Source organism: Amblyomma americanum, chromosome 1, assembly GCF_052857255.1.
Source record: "Amblyomma americanum isolate KBUSLIRL-KWMA chromosome 1, ASM5285725v1, whole genome shotgun sequence".
NCBI lineage: Eukaryota > Metazoa > Arthropoda > Arachnida > Ixodida > Ixodidae > Amblyomma > Amblyomma americanum.
In genome coordinates this window covers 502044258-502067207 of record NC_135497.1, presented here as the reverse complement: position 1 = coordinate 502067207, position 22950 = coordinate 502044258, and the positions used below count along the sequence as shown (strand labels likewise).

The following is a 22950-nucleotide window of genomic DNA, read 5'->3' as shown; positions in this document are numbered from 1 at the left end:
GTTCCTCGCTGGCTGTCAGAAAACCCGTCAAGGGACTTCATTGTCGGAGCACCGGTACTGATGCCGAATCGTCAGTGCCTGCAGCGAAAATAACAGATACGAAAGAGTGACGAAAGCAAAGAAAGTATTCAGCGCAAACTCTTAATCTTTTCAGGCACCATTCGCCATTTGTTGTTTATGCAGATGCTTTTTTCTTCCGCCCAAACTGAGTGTGTCCTGAAGCCAACTAATAAGCTTTTCAAGAAATATACCCGCTGCTATTTATACATAGACATACAAAAAATTTCGTAGATATGCTAGAACGGTTGCAGATGAGTACCAGAAACGTCAGGGAATCCCATATTTGCTATTCTATACATGTTGAGATGATGCAAGAAAAGTAGTGGTAAAATGACGTTTACGGAAGGTAAAAATTGCCTACAAAAGTATGGTGGAAGCTGTGTTATCAAGCTCACTCGTTTCAGAAATGTTATATACGACATTCGCTCTGGGGCACAATAAGGGCCGCAGGTTGCGACATAAAAAAACTGAAAACTGGCTGAAGCACATGCATCAGTGCTGCCTGTAGCCCAGGCTAAGAAGAAGCTATAAATTCACAGTTTACACAGGTGTTTACATACACATCGAAGCGTTCAACCTGATCCAACTCCTTCGAGTCGCCGGCTATTCAACATAAGTAGCCATGAAGTTCAATGTTCAGCTTTTCACACACCCAATTTTACTGTGATCAGAAAAAGGTTTACGACACCTAAGACAGAGAGGTTAGTTTGATGCAAAATACCCTAGCCTGCAGCACTTTCCCCGGAACGGAAGTTAAAGGAGAGAGCCATAAAGTGTTATAATGGGTAGCAATTTATAGATAAGATTGGTGCGCGCCTGCGACACGACGTGGCTCCTGGTAGTCCGCTTCGCGCTGTGAAGCCAAGCACCACGCCCTGCAAGAACCCAGTACAACTCGGTTGACTTAGAAGCGGCCGTAGAGTGTGTCAGAGGTTTTAAAGATTCTAGGTCTCCAGGCGCATCATATGTCACAATTTAACGACCACTCATTGAGCAAGTGCTGCCTGTACAATCCTAGTACGTGCGCTTCCTCAATGACCCAGAATCATCATATTTGTAAAAGCCTCTTCATTCAGATAAAAAAGACCCCTGTGTTTCGCATTTGATGCTATTGTCTAAGGAAGAAAAGTGCGAGCTCCATACATCTGTGGTCCAGGGCTATCTCCTGTGTATGTGTCTGTCAGCCTATAGCAATGTCTTAGCATTCCAGTACCCTACGCCACACCATTCCTTTTGAAAATAAAAGTCATTGCTGTGTCGTTCAAGATAGCATGCGACGCAGACAACCGCTGAGCTCGAGGTGCAGATTAACAGTGCGTTTATTGGGCGCTTGCGCTCTTATATCAGCCACCCGGCTGGCCGGCTTGCACAGCATGGTTGCCAGTCTTGAAGGCCCTGGTTCCCAGATCCGATACATCTTTCTCCCTCTAAAAACAGAAAAAAACTAGCACAATACAACAGCAGATCGATTCAAGCAATTTGATGAAAGTCCTTTTGATACACGAGGCGGGTGGGCTTTTTCCTTAACCGGGTGCTCCGGCGAAGCTCAGCGTCGTCCGGCTCGGAATTCATGGTTTCCAGAGGACTATGTTGCCCTGGCTCAGGATGCTCTTGAGGCGTGTGGGCAGCCGTGGCTTGATCGTCACACGTGGGGCTCGACTTGCCCAGGGACTCCTGTGGTGCCGCAAGCCTGGAAGAGAAGCACAGTCGCTAGCACTGTCTTCCGTACAGTCAGGAATGGTTTCCAGTGAGGGGTCGAACTCTTCGTTTGTTCGCAGCAGATGTTGACGGTTGCGACGAAGCTGATTCACGTCTTTTTTACGGACCATGTATGAGCGAGGGGCGACGGCGTTTTCTGCGAGGGCCTTTGTGGTCCACCCTCCCTTGTCGAGCAGCCTAACGGTGTCATGCTCGCCGAGTGCTTCTAGTGGACGTCTCTGAGGGTGGGCTTGGGTGTGCTTTTTGACCTCTGGTGCCCTACGGTCTGCGAAGTCAGGCAGCCTCGCTCTTAACCTCCTGCCCATGAGTAGCTCGCACGGGGCTTGTCCGGCCTCGAGTGGTGCTGTCCTGTAATTAAGAAGGCGATCCAAAAGTATTCATTCAAATATAGCGCCTTCTTGAGGAAACATTTCACCAAGTTCATCCCTCTCTCTGCCAAACCGTTTGAGCGTGGAAAACCGGGACTAGAAACAACATGGGCAAATTCAAACTGTTCTGCGAAAGCATGAAATGGCTGCGATGAAAGTTGTGGTCCGCCGTCCGAGCATACTTCAAGCGGGATGCCGTGACGTGCAAATATCATGGCCAGCTCCTCTATTACACAGTGGCTAGTAGTGTGAGAAAGCGGCTCTACTTCAGGGTAATTGGAATAGGCATCGTAGACTGCAAGGTAGTTCCGTAATGCTCGAACAAGTCCGCGCCTACCCTAGCCGACGGTAATGCGGGACAATGCCTTTGCATTAGGGGTTCACTTGGTTGCTTGTAAGCGAAACGGTGGCAGGTTTGGCACCTGGAAACTTTCTCAGTTATTTCTGCTGCCATACCAGGCCAATACATCAATACTCTGGCCATTGCTTTGCATTTTCCGACGCCCAAGTGGCCCTCGTGTAGGCGCTGCAACATTTCTTTTCTAGGGACTTCGGAATGACAACTCTATATCCACGCAACAGTACGCCTTCCACACTTGATAGCTGAGCTTCGAAGGGAGCTAGCTGACCTATAACGCTATGTCCATCTTGTAGGGCTTCAGTGACTCGCCTTAGCTCGTCGTCTTCACTCGTTTCTTTTGCCATCCGCTTGGCTGTTGTGTCGCTGACGAGAGTGGAGAGGCCGGCCGTTGCATGGGTGGCCACATTTTCTAGTTCGCTTTCAGGTGGCTCATCGCTGTCGCATCGGATTCTTGAGAGAGCATCGGCCAGAGCAAGGTCTCTCCCTAGGACGTACAGCAGAGAAATGTTGAACGGCATGAGGCACATAAAGAAACGCTGCAGGCGAGGAGGCATGTCTGACAGGTTCTTCTGGGCAATGGCTATCAGTGGTCGATGGTCCGTTTCCACTATTACGTCGACATTAAGACATTAGGTGTTATCTTTCAGCAGAATATGTCATGGGATGTCCACGTGGACAGCATGCTAATTAAGCTAGCACAAGTAATTGGGCTAGTATACCGCAATCGCAATTTACTACCACCAAAAATCTTACTGTTACTTTATAATACCTTATTCTCCTCCCGACTCAATTATTGTCACTTAGTTTGGTGTACGACAACTTACGGAAATTTGCAGAAGCTTCACAAGTTGCAGAAAAGGTTTGTAAGAGTAATAGAAAATCTGCCGTTTTATTCACATACGTATCATCTATTTCCCAAATACAACATAATTCCTGTTACCAAACTGTTTGATTATATCCTTTGCAAGGCAATTAAGAATGAAAACGCTAGCAACAGTTCATTTCTACATCGTCTAGCCAGGTTACAACCAAACACTACTACACGCCAGACACGTCACACGGAGCTCTGGAAAGTAAGGACGTTTCGCACAACATACGGCCTACAAACAATACAGAATAAACTACCCCGGTTACTAAATGATTTAAATCATAAACATATCCAACTTGAAAAGGTGACGTTCAAAACACTCCGCCGGTATTTCAACATGTACTAGGACACTTCGCTTGCCCTTCCTGTTTACTCTGTCACGTTGTTGTTTACCCTGACTGTACCGCTTGTCTGTATTCACTTTGTTCTGAATTTTATTTGAAGCAAAATGTGCTTAATTTATCTGTTACTTTCGCTAAACTCATTGCCATCGCACATGAATGTTTCATTGCTTTTGTAAGTGCTTTCTAACTTCATTCTACCACATTTTCTGTATAATTTTATGTAGTTCTTGTGAGTGATTGTAATTGCAGATGTTTTCGTGTTTTGTTCTATTTTGTTTTTGGATGAGACATGCCGTTTCATTGCGCCTATGATGCTGTCAAGTGTATAGGGGGGCCTCCGGCTTTGTCAAGCTGTCGCTTGTGACAGCTTTTACTGCGGGTCTCCCGCGCCATGTATTCATAAGGCGCAAATAAAACCATTATTATTAATATTATTATTATTATTATTATTATTATTATTATTATTATTATTATTATTATTATTATTATTATTATTATTATTATTATTAAAATCGCGAAACCGTTCACATGCGAAGTTGCCTTGAAGTACAAATCCATCCTCTGCCTGAATTGCTTCCACTTTTCCGCCGGCGCTTCGGAGAGCAGTTGGCGATTAGGGGGCGGTAGTACTTCCATTGCGCTGGCTCAGTTGAAGCGGGGAATGGGCGTGATAAGAACTTCTGACACCATGTGTCGTTCAAGATAGCATGCGACGCAGACGACCGCTGAGCTCGAGGTGCAGAGTAACAGTGCGTTTATTGGGCGCTTGCGCTCTTATATCAGCCACCCGGCTGACCGGCTTCCACAGCATGGTTACCAGTCTTGAGGACCCTGGTTACCAGATCCGATACAGTTACCACCACCACTGCCCGATTTGCTGGTGTTTGTGTTGAAACCGAAGGCATGCCCATAAATCACGGGAAGCGAAGTACTAAACCATACCTTGTAATTTGAGAACGGTACATGTCTGGCACTTGCCTACCTCTACAGCAATCACGATAAGCCTGCCAATGTGTGTGCAAATGCTCTTGCGCTTGCAAATCAGGCGCGATTTTAATAGGGGAGCAGCTAACCAGAATCACTAGCGCCTGCGAGAGCCTTCTCTTTCGTGCCATATGTCGTATGTGCAGCCGCTGACAAAGCAATGAATTGAAGGGGATTGCTTCCAGCTCATGCAGAGAGGCTATTGTAGCATCACCGAAATTCGTAGGCGTTGTAGAGAACTTTTCTGATTTTTAGTAAATCTAGAACACTGTAGGCATTGTAGTTTCTTTCGCTTTCCCAACTTTCTCACTGTACAGCACAACGAAAAACAAGTTGTATTGCTCTGTTCTGCAGGAAATGGTGCTACGTGGTAGCACGCACTGCCACGTGGTATGAAATGGGCATGCTGTGCTCGTCAGTAAACTCTATAGCGCGTTGCATACATGATGAAACACGGTATTACAGTGACCCAGTAAATGTGAAATGGCATTTAGAGGAGCTGACATGTCAGTGCTTTGACCAAAGCGATGACACAACGTACCTGTGCTCTCTGCTGGCCCAAAATTCGCGAGCGCCGGGAATTGCACGCTCGGGATCGGCACCGAATGGCGTCGCCGACCAAGTCTGTAACTTCGCAGTGTAGGACCGCCTGGACATGAGAGCGGCAGTGAACAGCATGCGTCTTTGTTGAAGTTGTTCTGTTTATTCACTGCAATAGCGATAAAAAAACTGTATAACACTGAGTTCGACCATTAGGTAGGAAAACACCGTTCCCCGAAGCAGAAAAAAAAATTCAAACCACTGGCAGAAATGTGCCGCGAACATAATAATTAAGACTTTGAAGACGGCAAAGTAAATTTCCTTATCGCCAGTGATAACAGAGGCTATTAAACTTTATTAAATAAATCAATGAAACAGCGCACTCTCTGATTTTTTAACCTATAAGGTGTAATCACTTATCCGATTTGTGCCTGAGTGGCCCACATTACCACAGAGCAAAGGACAGTAATACTTGCACGTTTCAACAAACATCCAAAAACAAATGCCCTCTTTGCATTATTTCATTATTGAATTAAGAGTGCATAAGCGTCTAAACACATACAAGTTAGGGTGTTTGCTACGCGCCTTTTGAAGCATAAGAGAATCGTACACCAAAACTGCAAGATTTTGCTCCTGCTCTCAAAGAAGCTTAGCAGACGCCGCATTGGCTCAGTGGTTATGGCGCTCGGATGCTGACTCGAAAGAGGAGGGTTCGATTCCAGCAGCGGCGGTTGAATTTCGATGGAGGTGAAATTCTAGAGGCCCGTGTACTGTGCGACGTTAGTGCACGTTAAAGATCCCCAGGTGGTCGAAATTTCCAGAGCCCTTCACTACGGCGTTCCTCATAGCCTGAGTCGTTTTGGGACGTTCAACCCCCATAAACCAAGTGAAAAAAAACAGCTTTCAAGAGTGCGTTTTCATGTATGCTGGCTTGCCATGCTCTATATCGTGTCTGAAAAATTGTGCAAGAAAGTACGAACTACTAATAAAGTAACTTCCGAATAACAGCCTGAGGGGAGAGCTGGTGCGTGACGAAATAAACGGCGGCGCAAACAAGGACACTAACTAGAAAGAGACACCACATGCGCACACTACCAACTGTTTATTGCGCGAAAAGGTGGCATATTTAAACATTCAGCTTAAGCATGTGATATCGCATTATCGCTCCGAACCCAGCACGTGGGAAAAAAGCACTGACATCAGGAAAACGAGCAACCCCTGCAGATTCTGGGCAGGAGTCCCGATCAGGTGGCAGATGAAATTATTGAGGCTTTTATGATTAAAAAGAAGGGAAGCATTTGTGTTAGCGACTCTTCGATATCCCTCCCTCCGTACAAATCAAGTTTCATTTCTGGATAGTTTTTTGTGACTTCATGTTCAGTGCGACTCTTCAGCCCTCCTTTTCTAGCGGCCGTCTGTGGAGTTTTTTTTTAGAATCTTTGTTACTGTCTACACCTCAATACGGATTTGATCAAGGCAGATCCACTGAAACAGCTTTTCTAACACAAAAAGAAATAATTCTCGAAGCAATTGAAAATAAAGAGATATGCATAGGAATTTTTGTTGACTTTTCAGAGGCTTTTGACCACCTTATTCACCACAAACTACTAAAGAAACTTGAACTCTACGGCATACGTGGCACACCACTCCTCCTCATCGAATCATATCTTCAACATCGTTTTCATTGTGTGCACATAGTAAATGAACTCTCCTCTCTTCAGAAAATTTTTACCGGCGTCCCACAGGGAAGTATATTGGGACCTTTACTTTTTATTCTTTACATTAATGACATTGTTAATATAAGTAATAAGCCTCAATATGTAATTTACGCAGATGACACTAGCATGTTCTTTAAAGGTAATAGTCTCGAATTTCTAGTCCCAACCATTAACAGCGCGTTGGATGCCCTCAAACACTGCAGCGAAGCAAACTCCCTGGTACTAAACGCGAAAAAGACAAAAGCAGTTGTTTTCCAAGCGAGAAATAGGGCGATCATGGCAGAGCATCAGTTTCCCATTGGGAATTCTATTATAGATATTGTAGATACGGCCAAAACACTTGGAGTATTTTTCAGTAAGAGCATGGTCTGGGACGCTCACGTTAGTATAGTTCTATGTCGCCTCACGAAATGTGTAGGAATGCAAGCAAAATTTCGGTATTTTCTTCCGACGTCAATAAAAATACTAATTTACAACACGCTGTTCCTCCTTCATTTAAATTACTGTTTCTTAGTATGGGGCAATACAACGCAGGCCAACATAAATAAAATATTCATGCTCCAAAAGAAAGCAGTCCGGCACATAGCAAACGTCGATTACCGTGCGCACACAGAATTTTTCACGCGCTTTCAGATTACACCAGCTCATGACCTATATGAATATCATTTAGCACTGAGATATAAAAGTGTATACGCTACCACCAGTATACGTTCCTAGAACTATCGAAATCAGTCATTCTGGTGCGTTCCCTTCTGTCGTACAGAATACGGACGTTCTATGTTACGCTTTGCAGTTCCACATGTATTAAATAAGCTGCTGAGTAGAGGAATATCTGTGGAAAAAAGTAGCCCACGTGACATTCTTGTCGCTTTAGAGCGGTGACTTTCAGTCCCTTTTGATAAATGTGCTGACATACGCAAGCATTTTTTTTTAATATGTGTACTTGATTCTATCAATCAGTTTGTCATATTATAAAAAGCGTACAAAAGCTTTAGTGTTCATGTTTTGGGCGTACAAGTTCTTTTCTTTGTCTTTTAACAATATATGCTCGCAGCGCCTCTTAACTTTTTTTTTTCTACCTCGTCATTGTTAACCAAGCTCTGTTGCTTTCGTTGTATTTTGCCTTGTAGAAGGGGCCCGGACTCCTTCAAATGAATTTTTATCACTTTTCTGTCCGGGCCTACCTACATCTTCCTGATGTAAATAAAGACGAACTTGAACTTGAACTTATTGAGTTTATCTTTATAGTGTTTGCAGTTTTTCGGTTTCTGACAGCTTTTGCTTTATTTGTTTACTCTGCTTTCGCTAAGATTGTTATTTGTTATTGGTTTTTTAGTGTCTGACCACTTTTGCTTCTCATGTAGGACTCTGCTATAGCTACGATTGTGTGACGCTGTTTTTTCTAAAAGATGGCCCCCTCCTTTAAGTTTTTTAATTCCTTTTATCAGAATCTGTTACTTTTTTTTTCTGCAGGGGTTAAATTTTCTTGTTCGTTTTCCTGATGTTGATGTTTTTTTTCCACGTGCTGGGTTTGGAGCGATAACGCGATGTTACATGCTTGAGCTGAATGTTTAAACAAGAAACCTTTCCGCGCGATAAACAGTTGTTAGTGTGAGCATGTGGTGTCTCTTTCTTGTTAGTGTCCTTGTTTGCGCCGCCGGTCATTTCGTACTGATAAAGTGTTTACGCAATTTGTCCTGCATGTCAGTGCCAGCCATATGGCTTACACTGAACGGCACCAGCTAAGACGTCGCTCTTCTTTTATTCGTCGTAAATTAGAGCAACAAATCGGCAGTATTGACTAATGCCATAGCCATACCGTAGCCGGTAGAATCTTCTATCTAGAACGCAGCCTCGCAAAGAAAATGTCAACGAAATTAGTCCGCCCCTCTTCCGTGCTCTGCTGCTAATGATTGGGTGCTACTTAGCTGATTTCTTTTTGTTTCTGCACATGTGCAGCAGGCACGTAGAATGGTCAGTGGGAGAGCATGAGAAAGTGTAACTGGGCGTAGGGAGGTAGGGTAGGGAAGTAGACAATAGTTTATCCGGCAGCGAGCGACTGCACACAAGTTCACAACTTGTCATCTTGTCAAAAGCAGCGGTGTCGACTTGCTGAACCAGTTTTGGGCTATCGCTGACGGTTTATTCACGCTAAACTGGCTTGTCTGATATGAAAAGGCATAAGCGTACAGCAGCATAAGGACGTCATTGAAATCCTATCCCCAGAAATGCTATATCACAGTTCTATATCACACTTCACTAATAACGTGTGAAGCAAAATTTTTCTCTTAAAAGATGGCTGCCAACCATAGGGCCGCTACCCCATGCCAAAGAAGTTAGAACTCTCCTGCTAAACTCGTTGTGGGTGTCCCTGTTGTATTGATTTGTCGCGAATTGTGACCCCCCTTCCAGCCGTACTTCACTTGTGGCACTATGTTTCTTCGTGCTGACTGCACGCCTTAGCTGTGCGAAATCCTAAAGTATAGCTTTACCCGGGCGCCGGTGTTTTGCTTCATCAGATTCCTGAAGTGTGTGCAGGGACGAGTTGCTTCTGCAGGATGTGCGGGAATCCGCTGGCGTGGTTGATGACGACTGGCGTCTTTTGTACCACCACCACCTGCGATGTCGACCACACTTTTTTGAGACGCGATGTGGGAATTACGGACACTCTAAGGGTTTTATCTACATCTTGTAATTTACTAAAACCTTGCACCTTAAATGGTGAAGATTTAGTGGTATGCTAAACTTTCTGATGTCTTATGCCTTACATTTGATTTGTTTCTATATAAGGGAATTTTCAAATATAACTGGACGGCAATTAAGAATCCTTGCTATGCCTCTTATATAGGCAAGGAGAAGTCGAAAACCAAATTCCACTGAAGTGAATCACATGTGCAAGTAATCTTAGTTTTAAAGCGAAGCATTCTTGCGTTCATCTTCTTTCCATGGGACCCCCAAACTTCTTAATGTTGACCATTCAAGCTGGACATAGAGCACTCATGTATGGAGTGCGTGCAAAAATCTCTACTGGAAGACGTTCGTAATACAGAGCTCAAAAAACAGGGTAAAGGGTATCTATTAAAAATGATTAAGGTTTGAGGCTTTCTAGTTTCTTGCAATTTAAAGCGATCTGTAAGTAAGAAGAAAATAATTGAAAGCACCAGCTGCTTGGGGGAATTTTGCCGCCACACCGTGTTTAGAGAAACCTCTCCAAAACGCTTGTAATGAGATTTTTATAAGAAAACTAATACACAACGCTATAGGTATATGCCTAAATTGCGAAACTCGGGGCAGCTGTTCAGCATCACCAGTTCAGCATCGCTTTTGCATCCAACGTTCTCGTTGCTATGTGGCCCACCATACACATGCCTGCATCCGGCCGGTTCTTCTTATTACTGTCGAGGATACTCGTATGGCCTACGGAATCCCAGCAACCAAGGCTTCCACACCGCGAGACCACCTTCAGTCCTGATGCGAGGCAGAAAACTGAAGCTGTGAACAACATTGGTACCTCAGCTTAAACAAAGTGATACCCTCTCTAGCGTATAACTTGCCACCAGCACCTTATACCCGCGCGGAGCTGTGCGTGCAGGGACTCGCTCCGTAACTAAGCCGCCGATTCCACACCTAGCGCCAGAAGCGCCATCTCTCGGGCCCGCCATAAATTTGTCTAGCACGGAGAGCACCCACCCGAGGCACCGCGACTGTGTAGCACTCAAATGTGTATCACCTGTAAACTTCTTGCAAGGATATACAGCAGCTCTAAAAATTAACGCATATTTCTTTCGACAGCACAAGCAAGATAGGCTTCTTTTTTTTTACTGAAAGGAAGCGCCAAAAGCTTATGTTTGTTTTTCTTCCTTCAAATCTTACCTGTGATGACATAGTACAGCTTGTACGAATTAGTAATGCACTTCAAAAAAAAGTTACCGATTTTTTTACGTTGAATTCATTAAACGGTCTCCGGATAGCGTTCCCCACGCGAAATGTCAGAAGGCTCACACGCACCCCGTCAGGACCAGGCTGAGCAGCAGTGGCACGATGATCGTCAGAGACTCGACAGGGATGGCTTCCTTCGCAGAGTGAACCACCCGGAGGGCTTGGGTGACGCTCTCGAAGCTGCGAAAATCGACTCGCCCGGTGGCTTCGTGGACGTAGTCCAAGGTGGGTGGTAAAGGTGCCGCTACTTGTGCTGCAAAGTAATAGCGCAGTTGCGCTATTCAGAATCTGGCAACAGGTGAGAGTAATTAGGCTTCACTGCTGCTCGCTTTTCTAAACGCCTACAAAGCTCAGTACACTGCTGAAATACTGCTGATGTAGACGGGGAAGTAGAAAAGAAATTGTACCGCGAACCGCGGTGGCTGTGCACTGTGGGGAAACGTTCGCACAACGGGCGTTTTTCTCCTTACCGGTTTTCTGCCTAGATATAATCACCTTGCAGAGGACGTTTCTTCAGAACAGTTTAATTTATGTCGACCCCGTTTATTTTCTTGCGCCGGCTGCGTTCTTATGAAGGAAAAACGCTAAGACGCCCGTGTGCTGTGCGATGTCAGTGCACGTTAAAGATCCCTAGGTGGTCGAAGTTATTCCGGAGCACTCCACTACGGCACCTCTTTCTTCCTTTTTTCTTTCACTCCCTCCTTTATCCCTTCCCTTACGGCGCGGTTCAGGTGTCCAACGATATATGAGACAGATACTACGCCATTTCCTTTCCCCAAAAACCAATTATTATTATTATTACTTTATAGGACCACAGGGCAGATAAATACTTTTTTTTTCAAAATGCTGAATTATAAGTTAATTGTGCCAAATTTTCTTCTAACTCTAGATATATCAACGAACGCTGCAACATAAAAATTCAAAATCAAAATGTATGCCTCTCGCAATCAAGATTATAAGAACGTTTCGACCTCTACCACTCTGCTAGGAATGCGATGATTGTTGAGCAAGCCTTCTGCCACATTTTCTAAACTCTGCCGCCATTTAGCAAGATTGTCAAGAAAAGCATATACTACAAAACAATTTTCTGAAGATATAACAGTTGAATATTGGTTGAGTGGTCACAAAATTATTTTTAATATACTTAAAAATTTCATTTGTGCATATCGAGAAATAAAAAAAATTGAAAACACCCATCCTTTCTATACATAGTCTTTTTTCTTATGCGGCACAAGTGGGTCATAAGCGAGGAAAAACTTGAGGTCTGACGGTCTGCTTTCTCCCTTCCTTACTGAAATAGTGACTTCGTTTTGACTGATGACCTAGGCACGAAAACAAAAAAAAATGTGAAAGTCCGTCTCCATTTGGCGGCAGTTGGGCGCGCGCACTATACACACAAGAAACAACTTAACACTTTGAGATCCCCTAATTTTACCTACCTCGTACATCAAGGTTTACTTCGTAGAAACGGTTCCTGTTGCTGCCGTTATTACACGATTCTGATATAGAAGCCCTACTGGCGTTAGAGGTAAACTGTCTAGGAATCTTTCCTATCTATTGCCGCGACGTCTAGAAAGGCCTCATGCAAAGTGTTCGAATGAGTGAATCCTCACGAGGGTCATGATAGGCGGTTAGACGCCGAAGTCCAGGGACGTCTTCGGCTTGCCTATGCCAGATGCCCAGCAGGACGAAAGGCCATGGCTTGTGGTACAAACCAACGAAAATCGCAGCCAGCAGCGTCCCAACGCAAGTAAGCAGCAAAATCATGGCGACCCGTCTTGTGTTTTTCTTCTTCTTCAGCGCTTCTTTTACTTACGTTTTTAGTTTATTTTGCCAATCTAAATGTATTTTTACTAAGCCTCGCACGGCGGCCAAATGCGACTTCTGATATTTTGTTTTATAAGGCCATAATAATAATGGCTACCATCTATGGATACAGTTTACCGCCGTTTAATGCGTTCTATCGGGAGCAAGAGAGAGAGTGAGAAAGAAGAAAGCCAAGGAGCTTAATACTATATGGTCGCGGATATTCAATAATGTGGTAAATGTGTGAATGACTCTAAGTGGGAAGCTAATACAAGTATAATTATGTTACACTCCTTAGCATATCGCATATTGGGAGTGTAGTCTGTTTTGCCTTCCACGTACGAACTAAATACGGAAGTTCTAACATCACGACACAGTGGGAATTCAGGAAGAAAAGAAGTGTAGGGCAGTCTGTTGAAAATGTGGCGGTGTGCTCATGAGCGATTCCCTTTGGAGGAAGATCCACTTCATTAACATTGTAAGTGTGCACTATCGACTTATCCAAAGCAAGTTGATTGATTTATTTTGCCCTCAGGGCGGAAGACTTCAGAGGGAAGGGGAGAATACAAAAGGTTATTATGAAATCACAAGTACAGAACAAGATCAGAGGGCAAGATATCAAATAAAGAATGCAGGTACTGCGCAGAGAGTGTAGTTGGAGCAAAGTGTCATCTTCAGAAGCTTCAGCAATTGTAAATAAACCAGCGTGTAAAAATCACACCGCTTTCAATATTTACTTGCAAATCATGCAGCGTTGCTCGTTTTGCCTCGCCACCGTTCTAAACACCTCAATAGAGAAAGAAGTCGCATTCTTACGCTTCGAAGCTTAGCTCTTCATTTTACTCTTGAGATAAACCTGGATGAGTTTTTTCCTCTTTGGATCTGTGCCAAACCCTGGCTAATCCCCCACCATGGGTATGCGCCATTGTATTTGAGACAACAACAACAACGACAAAAACAGCACTTTCAGGAGTACAGGCGAGTCCTACGGAATGGCTGTACGTACTTTGTTCGGCGACTGTGTAAGAATTCGTTCGGACTTGGTTGACATATGACGAACCTCCAGTCGCACTGTCCGTATGGTGACCATTCAGTTCGGGCCGAACAAAACAGAAATAGAAAATGGTAAAACAGCGGGGAAAATGCGGTATTTACAATGAAAACGATGGCTCGGTTTGAAGATTCTCGAATGCCTCAGTGATGCTTCCACCACTCTCTATTCTGCACGGGTTTCCTAGCAAGAACTTCGTCCGAAACAGCAGTAGTCGGTGCGCGCCATTCGCCTCTCCGTTGGCGACGCTCTCGATGCTGGGGCGCCTCCGTCGTCAGTTGTACCTCGGCGGTGGCGTTGAGGCGCTCTCCATTACTTTGCTTCTTTCTGGCTGCTTCAGGTTCGATTATCTTTAGTTATGTAAGCGGTGTAGTTCTCTTTCGGCGAAAAAGCAGTGCGTGTGTATGCGTGCGTGCGTGCGTGCGTGCGTGCGTGTGTATGTCTGCGTCACCGTCACCGTCGAGGTGTGCAGCTGGTAGCAAGGCTGAGAACTTCGTCAGCATCAAGGCGCAAACGGCGAGGAGGCGCTGGACTATGCCACGTGTGGAGTTCGCTGACCTTTCCGCGAACTCGTTGATCTTGTGTTCGCAAAGAAAGCTGCTCCCACGGGGTCGGAAGTCCCCAACAAAGGGGCCCGTCTCATCCCTGCCGCCCCTTTGTGCAGCGGACGTCCTCGTTTACGCCGCGCCGTCACGGGGATGACCCGCCGGGAAAAACGCGAACCAAGTACAGCTAACGACATGTGGTTGTTAGGGGGTTGACGAGGTTTCGGGGGCGCACGAGATATTAGCCGAGTGACCGGAAGCCCACTATTCCTGTAACGACTGTCTACTTCCCTTAACGACTGTCTTCTCTTTGTTGCTGTCAACAACCTGAGTCATCGCCTCGTCGGCACATGTTTCTAGCGTCTGTGGTGCCGTGGGTGGCGCGGGAACAGAAGTCGCATTTGTGTTGTTTGTGTAGTTATTCGAAACCTCCTTCCCAAATGTTTTAATCAGACCTTTTTCCCCAATCTCTGATCAGTGGGCGGACCTTATTTTCCTTTCCCTAACCACTGATTGGCGAGATGGGTCGTTGGTTATCTTATTGGTTGCTGTCCCCGCTAAGGGCGGAGACAGAGGGTTTAAAACCAAGCGCTCTGGGTTGAGCGGGGGCTGAATTCGTCTGATCCACGATTTAGTCATGTAAATAGTTTTCTCCTTGCTTTGTTTCTTCTCGTTTTTTTACCTATGTTGTAAATAAATAGTTAACCTTCTCCTTTCCTTGAGTAATGTGAATGTTTGCGAGTAGAACCACCGGGTCATCAAGAAACTCCGATTTCATCTTCAAGTAGTTTCCTCACATCACCACCTGAAAGCGGAAATTCAACTGGCACAGTCGGCACAGGAAACTCAACTGGCGCAGCACATAGGAAACTCAACTGGCGCAGTCGACACAGGATCTCAACTGGCACAGTCGACACAGGATCTCAACTGGCGCAGTCGACACAGGATCGCAACATCTTTCTACTCAAGGCATTGGACGGAAGGTGAGAAGAACAAGTTGGTGGACAAGCTGTTTGTCCTAAAGGAGAAAACGTGAAGCTGCGTCGCAAGACTGACGTCGAAAGCTTCAGGATCACGGGTCGAGTTCGAGAGGACGTCGGAGGCTCAAGTCAGCTAGGAGCTGAAGGAGCCGGGCAACAACAAGCCATCGAGGGTTCGAGTCAGCGAGCTGCTGAAAAGAACCAGGCGTCCACATCGAACGGGTTCGAGTCAGCGAGCTGCTGAAAAGTAACCAGGCGACCAAGTCAAGCCAGTCAAACGAGGCAGGAGTCAGCGAGCTGCTGAGAGATCCAGAGCTCAAGTCGTCCGCATCGAGGAGCCCGTCGTCATCACTGAGGACGACGAGATCACCGGGGCAGAGAGCAACCAGTAAGGTGGGATACCTTTCTGCTTTCTCCGAATTCACCATGTCGGTGTAGTGTTTAGTGCTAGAAACAATAGCACGGAAAACGGAGATGGCTGCCGTACGGTATGATCAGGAGGGCAGGATGCGACGTGTTGAGCAGGAGGAGGCTGAACAGCTGAGTGAAATTAAAAATTTGAAATTCCAAATTGAACTAGAAAAGAAAAACCTTGCACAGATGCAATTGAAATTAAGGCAGGGGGCGAAAGTTGATAGCGAGGTCTTATTCGCAGCAGTTCAATGTTATACCTGCATGAAATTTGGACACTCGATGATTGACTGCCCGAATTCAAAGCAAAAACAAGATGTTCCCGCGGTGAGGACAGATGTGTGCAAACTAGCAGCTCAGGTAGAGATACTGGCGCCTGATAAACCAAGCTCCCAGTCGGAGATGGCTGTTGATAAGCTCAGTCAACCAGATAGGGTTGACGATCTGGCATGCCGCAACTTGGAATCCGAAGGTCAACATTCTGAAGCCTGTGTGGATTCAGGGAACGAAATAACAAAACGGGAATGTGTGGTTCTCCAAAGAGCACAAGCTGATCTAACGCTGTGTGCCGTGCCAGAACAGATCGCTGAAGGCAGAGAGGCGTTAGAAACTTCTGTGAAGCACGCGCTGTCAGAGCGAGCATATATAGAGCTCACCCAGGAGGCGCAGGAGTGGACTTCTCGTGAACAAGAGTTGAACATTGTGCAAGAGCAGGTCGGCGCTAACTCTGAAGCGGCGGGAACGCGCGAGGAAGAGGTAAATCAGGATATGATAGCGGGCACACTCCTTGCAGGTGATGGTAAGCTAGCTGCCAAAGATGAGTTGGTTAGCCAGCTGGAGCTGACACTGTGCGCAGTGACAGCAGATGTAGCTCCAGGTGTAGGGAAGTTGATAACACTTGAGACGCCCGCGCTGCTGGAGCAGCCAGAAAAGGTGAAGCTGCAGGAAGAAAATGAGAAAGCTGATTTGAAAGAGCACTTCATAACACCACGCGAATCTGTTAGCGACAAACCTGAGGCTTCAGTAGAGCTTCAAGCAGATCCGGAAGCTGCAAATATGTCTGCAGCAGATTGGGAGTTACCAACGACAACTGCAAAGAGTTTCACAGCAGGTAGGGAACTCGGAGATTCGGATACTGCATTCATCCCTGTAAGTATAAACATGAAGCATAAGACCTCATTACCAGAAGAGGGGGAGCAAGCTGGTCAAGGTAAATGGGAGAAAAGATTGCTTAAGGGCATGGTTTTCTTTGAAGAGAATGCCGGCTGCCAGCCGTACAGGCAGCTAGCGCTACCTGAAGAGCGATGTAAAACTGCATGTGAAGTAGCCGGTGACAGGCCTATCCCAACTGTGAAATTCAGAGGCAGAGAACGCAGACACGATGGCAGCAGCAATCTTGGTAGAATGCAGGGAGCTGGTGAGCTTTGTTGCTTTTGATGAAAACGACGATGTATACCCGATAGCGGCGGTAGCCTTCACAACCGGCGCCGTGCCAGATAAATTGGAATTTTGGTCCAATCTTGTGGACAAAGCTAAAAGGAAACATCTTCTTTTTCGAGATGTAGGTGGCTAGAAATCATTCTGCCAATTTGGCGCACCGATCTGACATGGTGGATTCTGGAATGTGCAGATTGGTGTCCGAACCTTGTGTGCACGGAACGAATTGAGGCTGTGTATGTGTGTGTGCCCAATGCTGCTTGGAACCTTGTGGACGGACTTTAATGTCACACTGACAGCAAGTGTCCGCGTGACATTCTTGGTTGGGAGGTGTGGAGTTCGCTGACCTTTCCGCGAACTCGTTGATCTTGTATTCGCAAGGAAAGCTGCTCCCACGGGGTCGGAAGTCCCCAACAAAGGGGCCCGTCCCATCCCTGCCGCCCCTTTGTGCAACGGACGTCCTCGTTTACGCCGCGCCGTCACGGGGATGAGCCGCCGGGAAAAACGCGAACCAAGTACAGCTAACGACATGTGGTAGTTAGGGGAATGACGAGGTTTCGGGGGCGCACGAGATATTAGCCGAGTGACCGGAAGCCCACTATTCCTGTAACGACTGTCTACTTCCCTTAACGACTGTCTTCTCTTTGTTGCTGTCAACAACCTGAGTCATCGCCTCGTCGGCACATGTTTCTAGCGTCTGTGGTGCCGTGGGTGGCGTGGGAACGGAAGTCGCATTTGTGTTGTTTGTGTAGTTATTCGAAACCTCCTTCCCAAATGTTTTAATCAGACCTTTTTCCCCAATCTCTGATCAGTGGGCGGACCTTATTTTCCTTTCCCTAACCACTGATTGGCGAGATGGGTCGTTGGTTATCTTATTGGTTGCTGTCCCCGCTAAGGGCGGAGACAGAGGGTTTAAAACCAAGTGCTCTGGGTTGAGCGGGGGCTGAATTCGTCTGATCCACGATTTAGTCATGTAAATAGTTTTCTCCTTGCTTTGTTTCTTCTCGTTTTTTTTACCTATGTTGTAAATAAATAGTTAACCTTCTCCTTTCCTTGAGTAATGTGAATGTTTGCGAGTAGAACCACCGGGTCATCAAGAAACTCCGATTTCATCTTCAAGTAGTTTCCTCACATCGCCACCGTAAGGGGAAACTCAACTCCACGGCTCTCGCAGATCACTGCACGGGGCATACGGCCGAAGTTCCGGCATTCGATTCCATTATAATCCAGCTCGAATGGCCGTGGGCCGAGGAGGTACATGGTAGTGACGACTGGTAGCCGGTGTCGGAAGGCTCGACGCATGGTCACTATACGTGATGCTTGGTTCCGCGTTGCGACCGCGAGAATGGCTCCAAATGCGCTCAAGAACACTGAACGCATTCACACACGATTTCTTTCAAATGTCAACAAGTCGCCGTCTGTGTGAGCACCTATCAATGAATGAAAAGAAATTCACGCGCCTTATATAACCGCCTTGAGGGTTGGTGTTCTAGCGAAGGGCATGCGCAATAGAATTAAAAAGCAGAAGCACGCTGTCGCATGAATTATTGGGGCAATGACGATAAGCGAAGTATTCGGAAAGTATATCATCACCCCGTAGTTTTCCGCGTTTCTAAAAGGCAAACTTTACGTCTTATCGTCACGGGCGCTGTGACATAAGCAAGCGTGAAGGGGAGGATAAGGGGAGAATGATTATGTCTTCGTGCAAGTCTCCATAAACTTTGTTTTCTATTTATTATACGTTATTCCGCCCCCTCTTGCTGATGAATGCATACAAACTGACTACGCAGGGCTATGTCAACAAACTAGCCCAATCTCTAAAGGTTCTGATATCAGTCTAAACCTAAACGTTTAGAAACAAACCGCCATGATAGCCGCAATCAAGTTTTTTTATTTTCATTAGCGAATCTTGCTTACTTTTCTGACGACAAACCAAAGAAGTATCTGTAGTGATGACAAGCGTTTCCGCGGTCTCCTCTAATGAACAATCTTCATGATATACCGATACCCAGGGAAACAAAATCTGTTCTCGTGTGCTTAGACAAAAGTGTATTGACCATTTTTTGAACTTTCCTCGTCGTAAGAATGATGCCCAGTACGGTTTCTCTTGAAAATCATGAAAGCTTGGTTGGAGGTGGAAGTCCACCTCTAGCGGCATCGTGCTTGCATTAGTTTTCGTTGTCTTTCGCTACATGCGCAAATGACACATATGATTTATTTTTCACCAAATGATTCCAGCAGCCTCACATCTGAAATAAAAAAAGAGCATTTCATGTATCGGTGTATTGTTTATGGGGGTTTAAGGTCCCAAAGCGACTCAGGCTACAGAGGACGCTGTAGTGAAGGGCTCCAGAAATTTCTACCACCTGGGGTTCTTTAATGTGCACTGACACCACACAGTACACGGACCTCTGGAATTTCGCCTCCATTGAGATTCGACCGCCGCGGACAGGCACCGCGGTGGCGCCCATTTCATGTATCGGTAATACCGCTGCTCTTTCGTGTATCAAAGAACTGCTAAAGGAAGTAATCGCCAAGTCCTGCCTTGTGTGTGTGTGCTGTCTCCGTCTTCTAGCGCCTGTACGCTTTTTGCCTAAACCATGTCATGCTACAACCAACTAGCTCAAATCAAAGTCTCGCTCTAATCGCCAAACATTATAGTCAAGCCCTGACGTCACCGTTCTTGAAGGCACATAGACTGGCCCAGTGGAGTGGTCCGCCCCACAAATTTGCTGTCCTGAAAAGATCAGTTCTCAAACCATGCGCCACATTAAAGATGTATTGCAGAGTGAATGCGCCGACGTTGCTGGTTGCTTCAGTCTTTCAATAATAATAATAATAATAATTGGTTTTTGGTGGAAAGGAAATGGCGCAGTATCTGTCTCATATATCGTTGGACACATGAACCGCGCCGTAAGGGAAGGGATAAAGGAGGGAGTGAAAGAAGAGAGGAACAAATAGGTCCGTAGTGGAGGGCTCCGGAATAATTTCGACCACCTGGGGATCTTTAACGTGCACTGACATCGCACAGCACACGGGCGCCTTAGCGTTTTTCCTCCATAAAAACGCAGCCGCCGCGGTCGGGTTCGAACCCGGGAACTCCGGATCAGTAGTCGAGCGCCCTAACCACTGAGCCACCGCGGCGGGGCCGAACTCGTTTTTAGCACAAGTTATAACGATGTATGAATGCCATCTATGGACCGGGTGCCTGCCACTCGAAGACATGCGCGCTCTCATGTCCGCACCGGTGCTGCTTCCAAAGTGCATGGAACAAGCCACAGGCCTCGTTGGCGTGCGGTACCAAATAGCAGCAACGCTTCGAAGAAAAGTAGCTCCGCTAGAAGGCTGAATATTAAAGCAGCTTCCTCAGCTAGAGGGACAGTTCATCTGCGTCGCTTTTCTCTGTCATGCATTCACGAATACATCCAGCATCTTGAGACACGTGCAACGAAGACGCAAATATAGTATGTGTAATAATGGGATGGTTTGCAAATGAGCTCCTGTACGCTTTGGAAGAAGTGGGTGGCCGGAGATGATGAACTGGAACCGCTGCACAGTGTACATGACAGTCCTAACATGTGCACGTTGAGCACTGCTTTCCTCCCGAGGATTGGGGAAGGAGGGCTTGAACTGCAGAAGCAATCGTGCAGAATATGCCTCACTGGAGCACTCAAAGCAGTCTATCAACCGAGACTTCACGCAGTCGCACACATTCCAAGCGGAGGTACTGCAGGTTCAGGACCTGTTGGAAGCGCATCATAAGCTCCCGCCCGGAAGGATATTAGGCGCCGCTACTTTAGCTCGTTGACCAGTCCACACGTCCCTAGGTTACGACCCACAGGAGGGCAAAAGGTGAACGTCCAGAGCATCATGAACTGGACGTCATTCCGGCACTCTAGCAGGTCCGTACCACTGCAGTCATTGCCGAAAGAAACAGTTGATTCAATCTATTTCGTGCGATTCGTTAAGTTCGGCAACTGTGCAAACCAAAATGAGCGTCATGTTGGAAATGCAACTGGCTGTATTGAGACTATCTTTCGAGCCGTTAGTGGATGCCTGGGTCTGCATATTTGGTGCAGTTACTGCTAACAACATCCGGTCTGAAAGCACACTTCAAGGCATCATGATAGTCGTTTACGCGTCCGCTTTTACGCCATAGTAAAGGGTCACGCCTGCCTCACAGAGGTGTTGGAGCAATGTCACCGAGGTTAACGAAGCCGCCAGGAACAAAAAAGTAAGTTGACCGAGCAGGTATATGGAAATGACGAAGGGTGGCCGGAAGAAGAATGCTGGTCGCATGGTTACAGTACCTGTTGCCTGGTTTCACAATGTGACCAAGAATTGCTGAAAATACGCCCAAAGACTCTGCACGCTTTCACACTAGCCGTCTTTCAAATGTGAAAAAGCCACCGTCAGTGTGTCCGCCTATCAATTATTGACTACAAAATCTCGCCTTATTTATGTTTCTATAGGGTTGGTATTCTGTCAAAGAACATGCGCAGTTATATCATAAAGCAAAAGCAAGCTGTCGCGCAAAATCTTAATGCTCTCGCGTTAAAATTCAGAGAAAATTTAAAAGCGAGAATAATGGCGGCTCCATCAAAGAACAGCGCTAGCTCAATGCAGGCAGACCTTTCACGGCAACAGTCTATTATATTTCCGAAAACTCCACCCAGTGTCTCAACTTTAAAATACAGACATAAAAATATAGGTGCGGTGGTTCCGAAGAATGCTGTTTCACAGTTTAACATCGAGCAAGAGTTCATTAAATTTTATAACTAAATGACGTTATCAGATCATTAAAGTTTAACGGGACGGAAGTTTCAAATACGAACTTGGACAGATACACCCAAGTTACGCGGACATTTCAATAATATATGTGGCTTGATACCAAACATCAGCGTTTCAAGCTTAGGAAAGAAAGGGTTCCAAGATAATAAACTAGATGACGGCACCAGTACCAAGAAAATCAATTCGTGACAGCCGTAGAGAAAAGAGGGTTCCACCATAATTGATTAGATGGCGCCACGGGTACTGAGAAGTGAACACACAGGAACAGCCGGATGTATGAGGAAACAGGTGTCTGGTATGCTACTAGATGGCGCTACGGGTATCAAAAATGGAATATACTGCTAAATGTCTGCTTCACTTGCTTGAATTTTCAGGGGCAGATTCTTCAGGACGCCTGATGTCCCTGTCGCCAGCCTTTTGAGCATTACTTTGAAGAAACATAGAACAAAGGAAAACAAGCTAGACATAATAAAGCAATTTCGGATCTCTGCTATGCTCGGAGGAAAAGCGAGAAAAGTAGATAAGAATAGCAGATAGGAAGGACGCAAAAATATTTAAAAAATGCGAGGAATACGGCGGGTATTTTACAACCTGCCGCGGATGGGCAAAATCACCATCACAAACCGTCACGTGGTCATCATTGAAGTGCCCGGTGCAAATGTGTTCTTGGATACAACACAACATTCGATTTTCGCAAAGAACCGGGAGTAATTTTTCTGCGTCTCACGTACGCAGAAATTGCGCTGTTATCAGTGGTGTTGCCAGTGCAGAAGCATCACAAGGTGAGCGGTTGACCACAATGACGACAAATTATTAACGGTTTGACAATACTGCACCCAGAGAGAACTGACACGACATATTAAGGCTGCCTTCCTTTGAGGAGGCGTGTTCGATAAATCGTCCCTAAGATACTACAATTAAAATTATAATAATTAGATTTGCTCAACCTATATGTCCGATCTTCGCTTTCCTGACGGCTTTGTCCAACTACCTCTGTTAAAGATTGCACTTGACCAACCTCCTCAATG

At 45.9% G+C, this 22950-nt stretch overlaps 1 protein-coding gene across 1 annotated transcript; it reads right to left on the bottom strand.

Moving 5' to 3' along the window:
- Positions 1 to 1628: 1628 nt before the first annotated feature.
- On the bottom strand, positions 1629 to 12676 carry LOC144127987 (uncharacterized). Its single transcript, XM_077661025.1, has 6 exons — positions 12515 to 12676; positions 10971 to 11154; positions 9455 to 9579; positions 5246 to 5353; positions 2818 to 2992; positions 1629 to 2127 (listed from the first exon to the last, which is right to left on the bottom strand). Exons 1-6 carry the CDS (start codon positions 12666 to 12668, stop codon positions 1629 to 1631), a joined length of 1245 nt encoding a protein of 414 aa, XP_077517151.1. The 5' UTR covers positions 12669 to 12676.
- Positions 12677 to 22950: the final 10274 nt, after the last annotated feature.

Bases quoted from the DNA above. Each gene is read 5' to 3' on its own strand.
- LOC144127987 (XM_077661025.1), bottom strand. From the start codon at position 12,668: ATGATTTTGCTGCTTACTTGCGTTGGGACGCTGCTGGCTGCGATTTTC. The intron at 2,993-5,245 runs GTACGTTGTGTC...TGTACGTCCTAG, and splicing joins TGGGCCAGCAGAGAGCACAG to GGAGAGACCTTGCTCTGGCC. The intron at 2,128-2,817 runs GCGAGTCACTGA...TCTTAATTACAG, and splicing joins AGTGAAGACGACGAGCTAAG to GACAGCACCACTCGAGGCCG.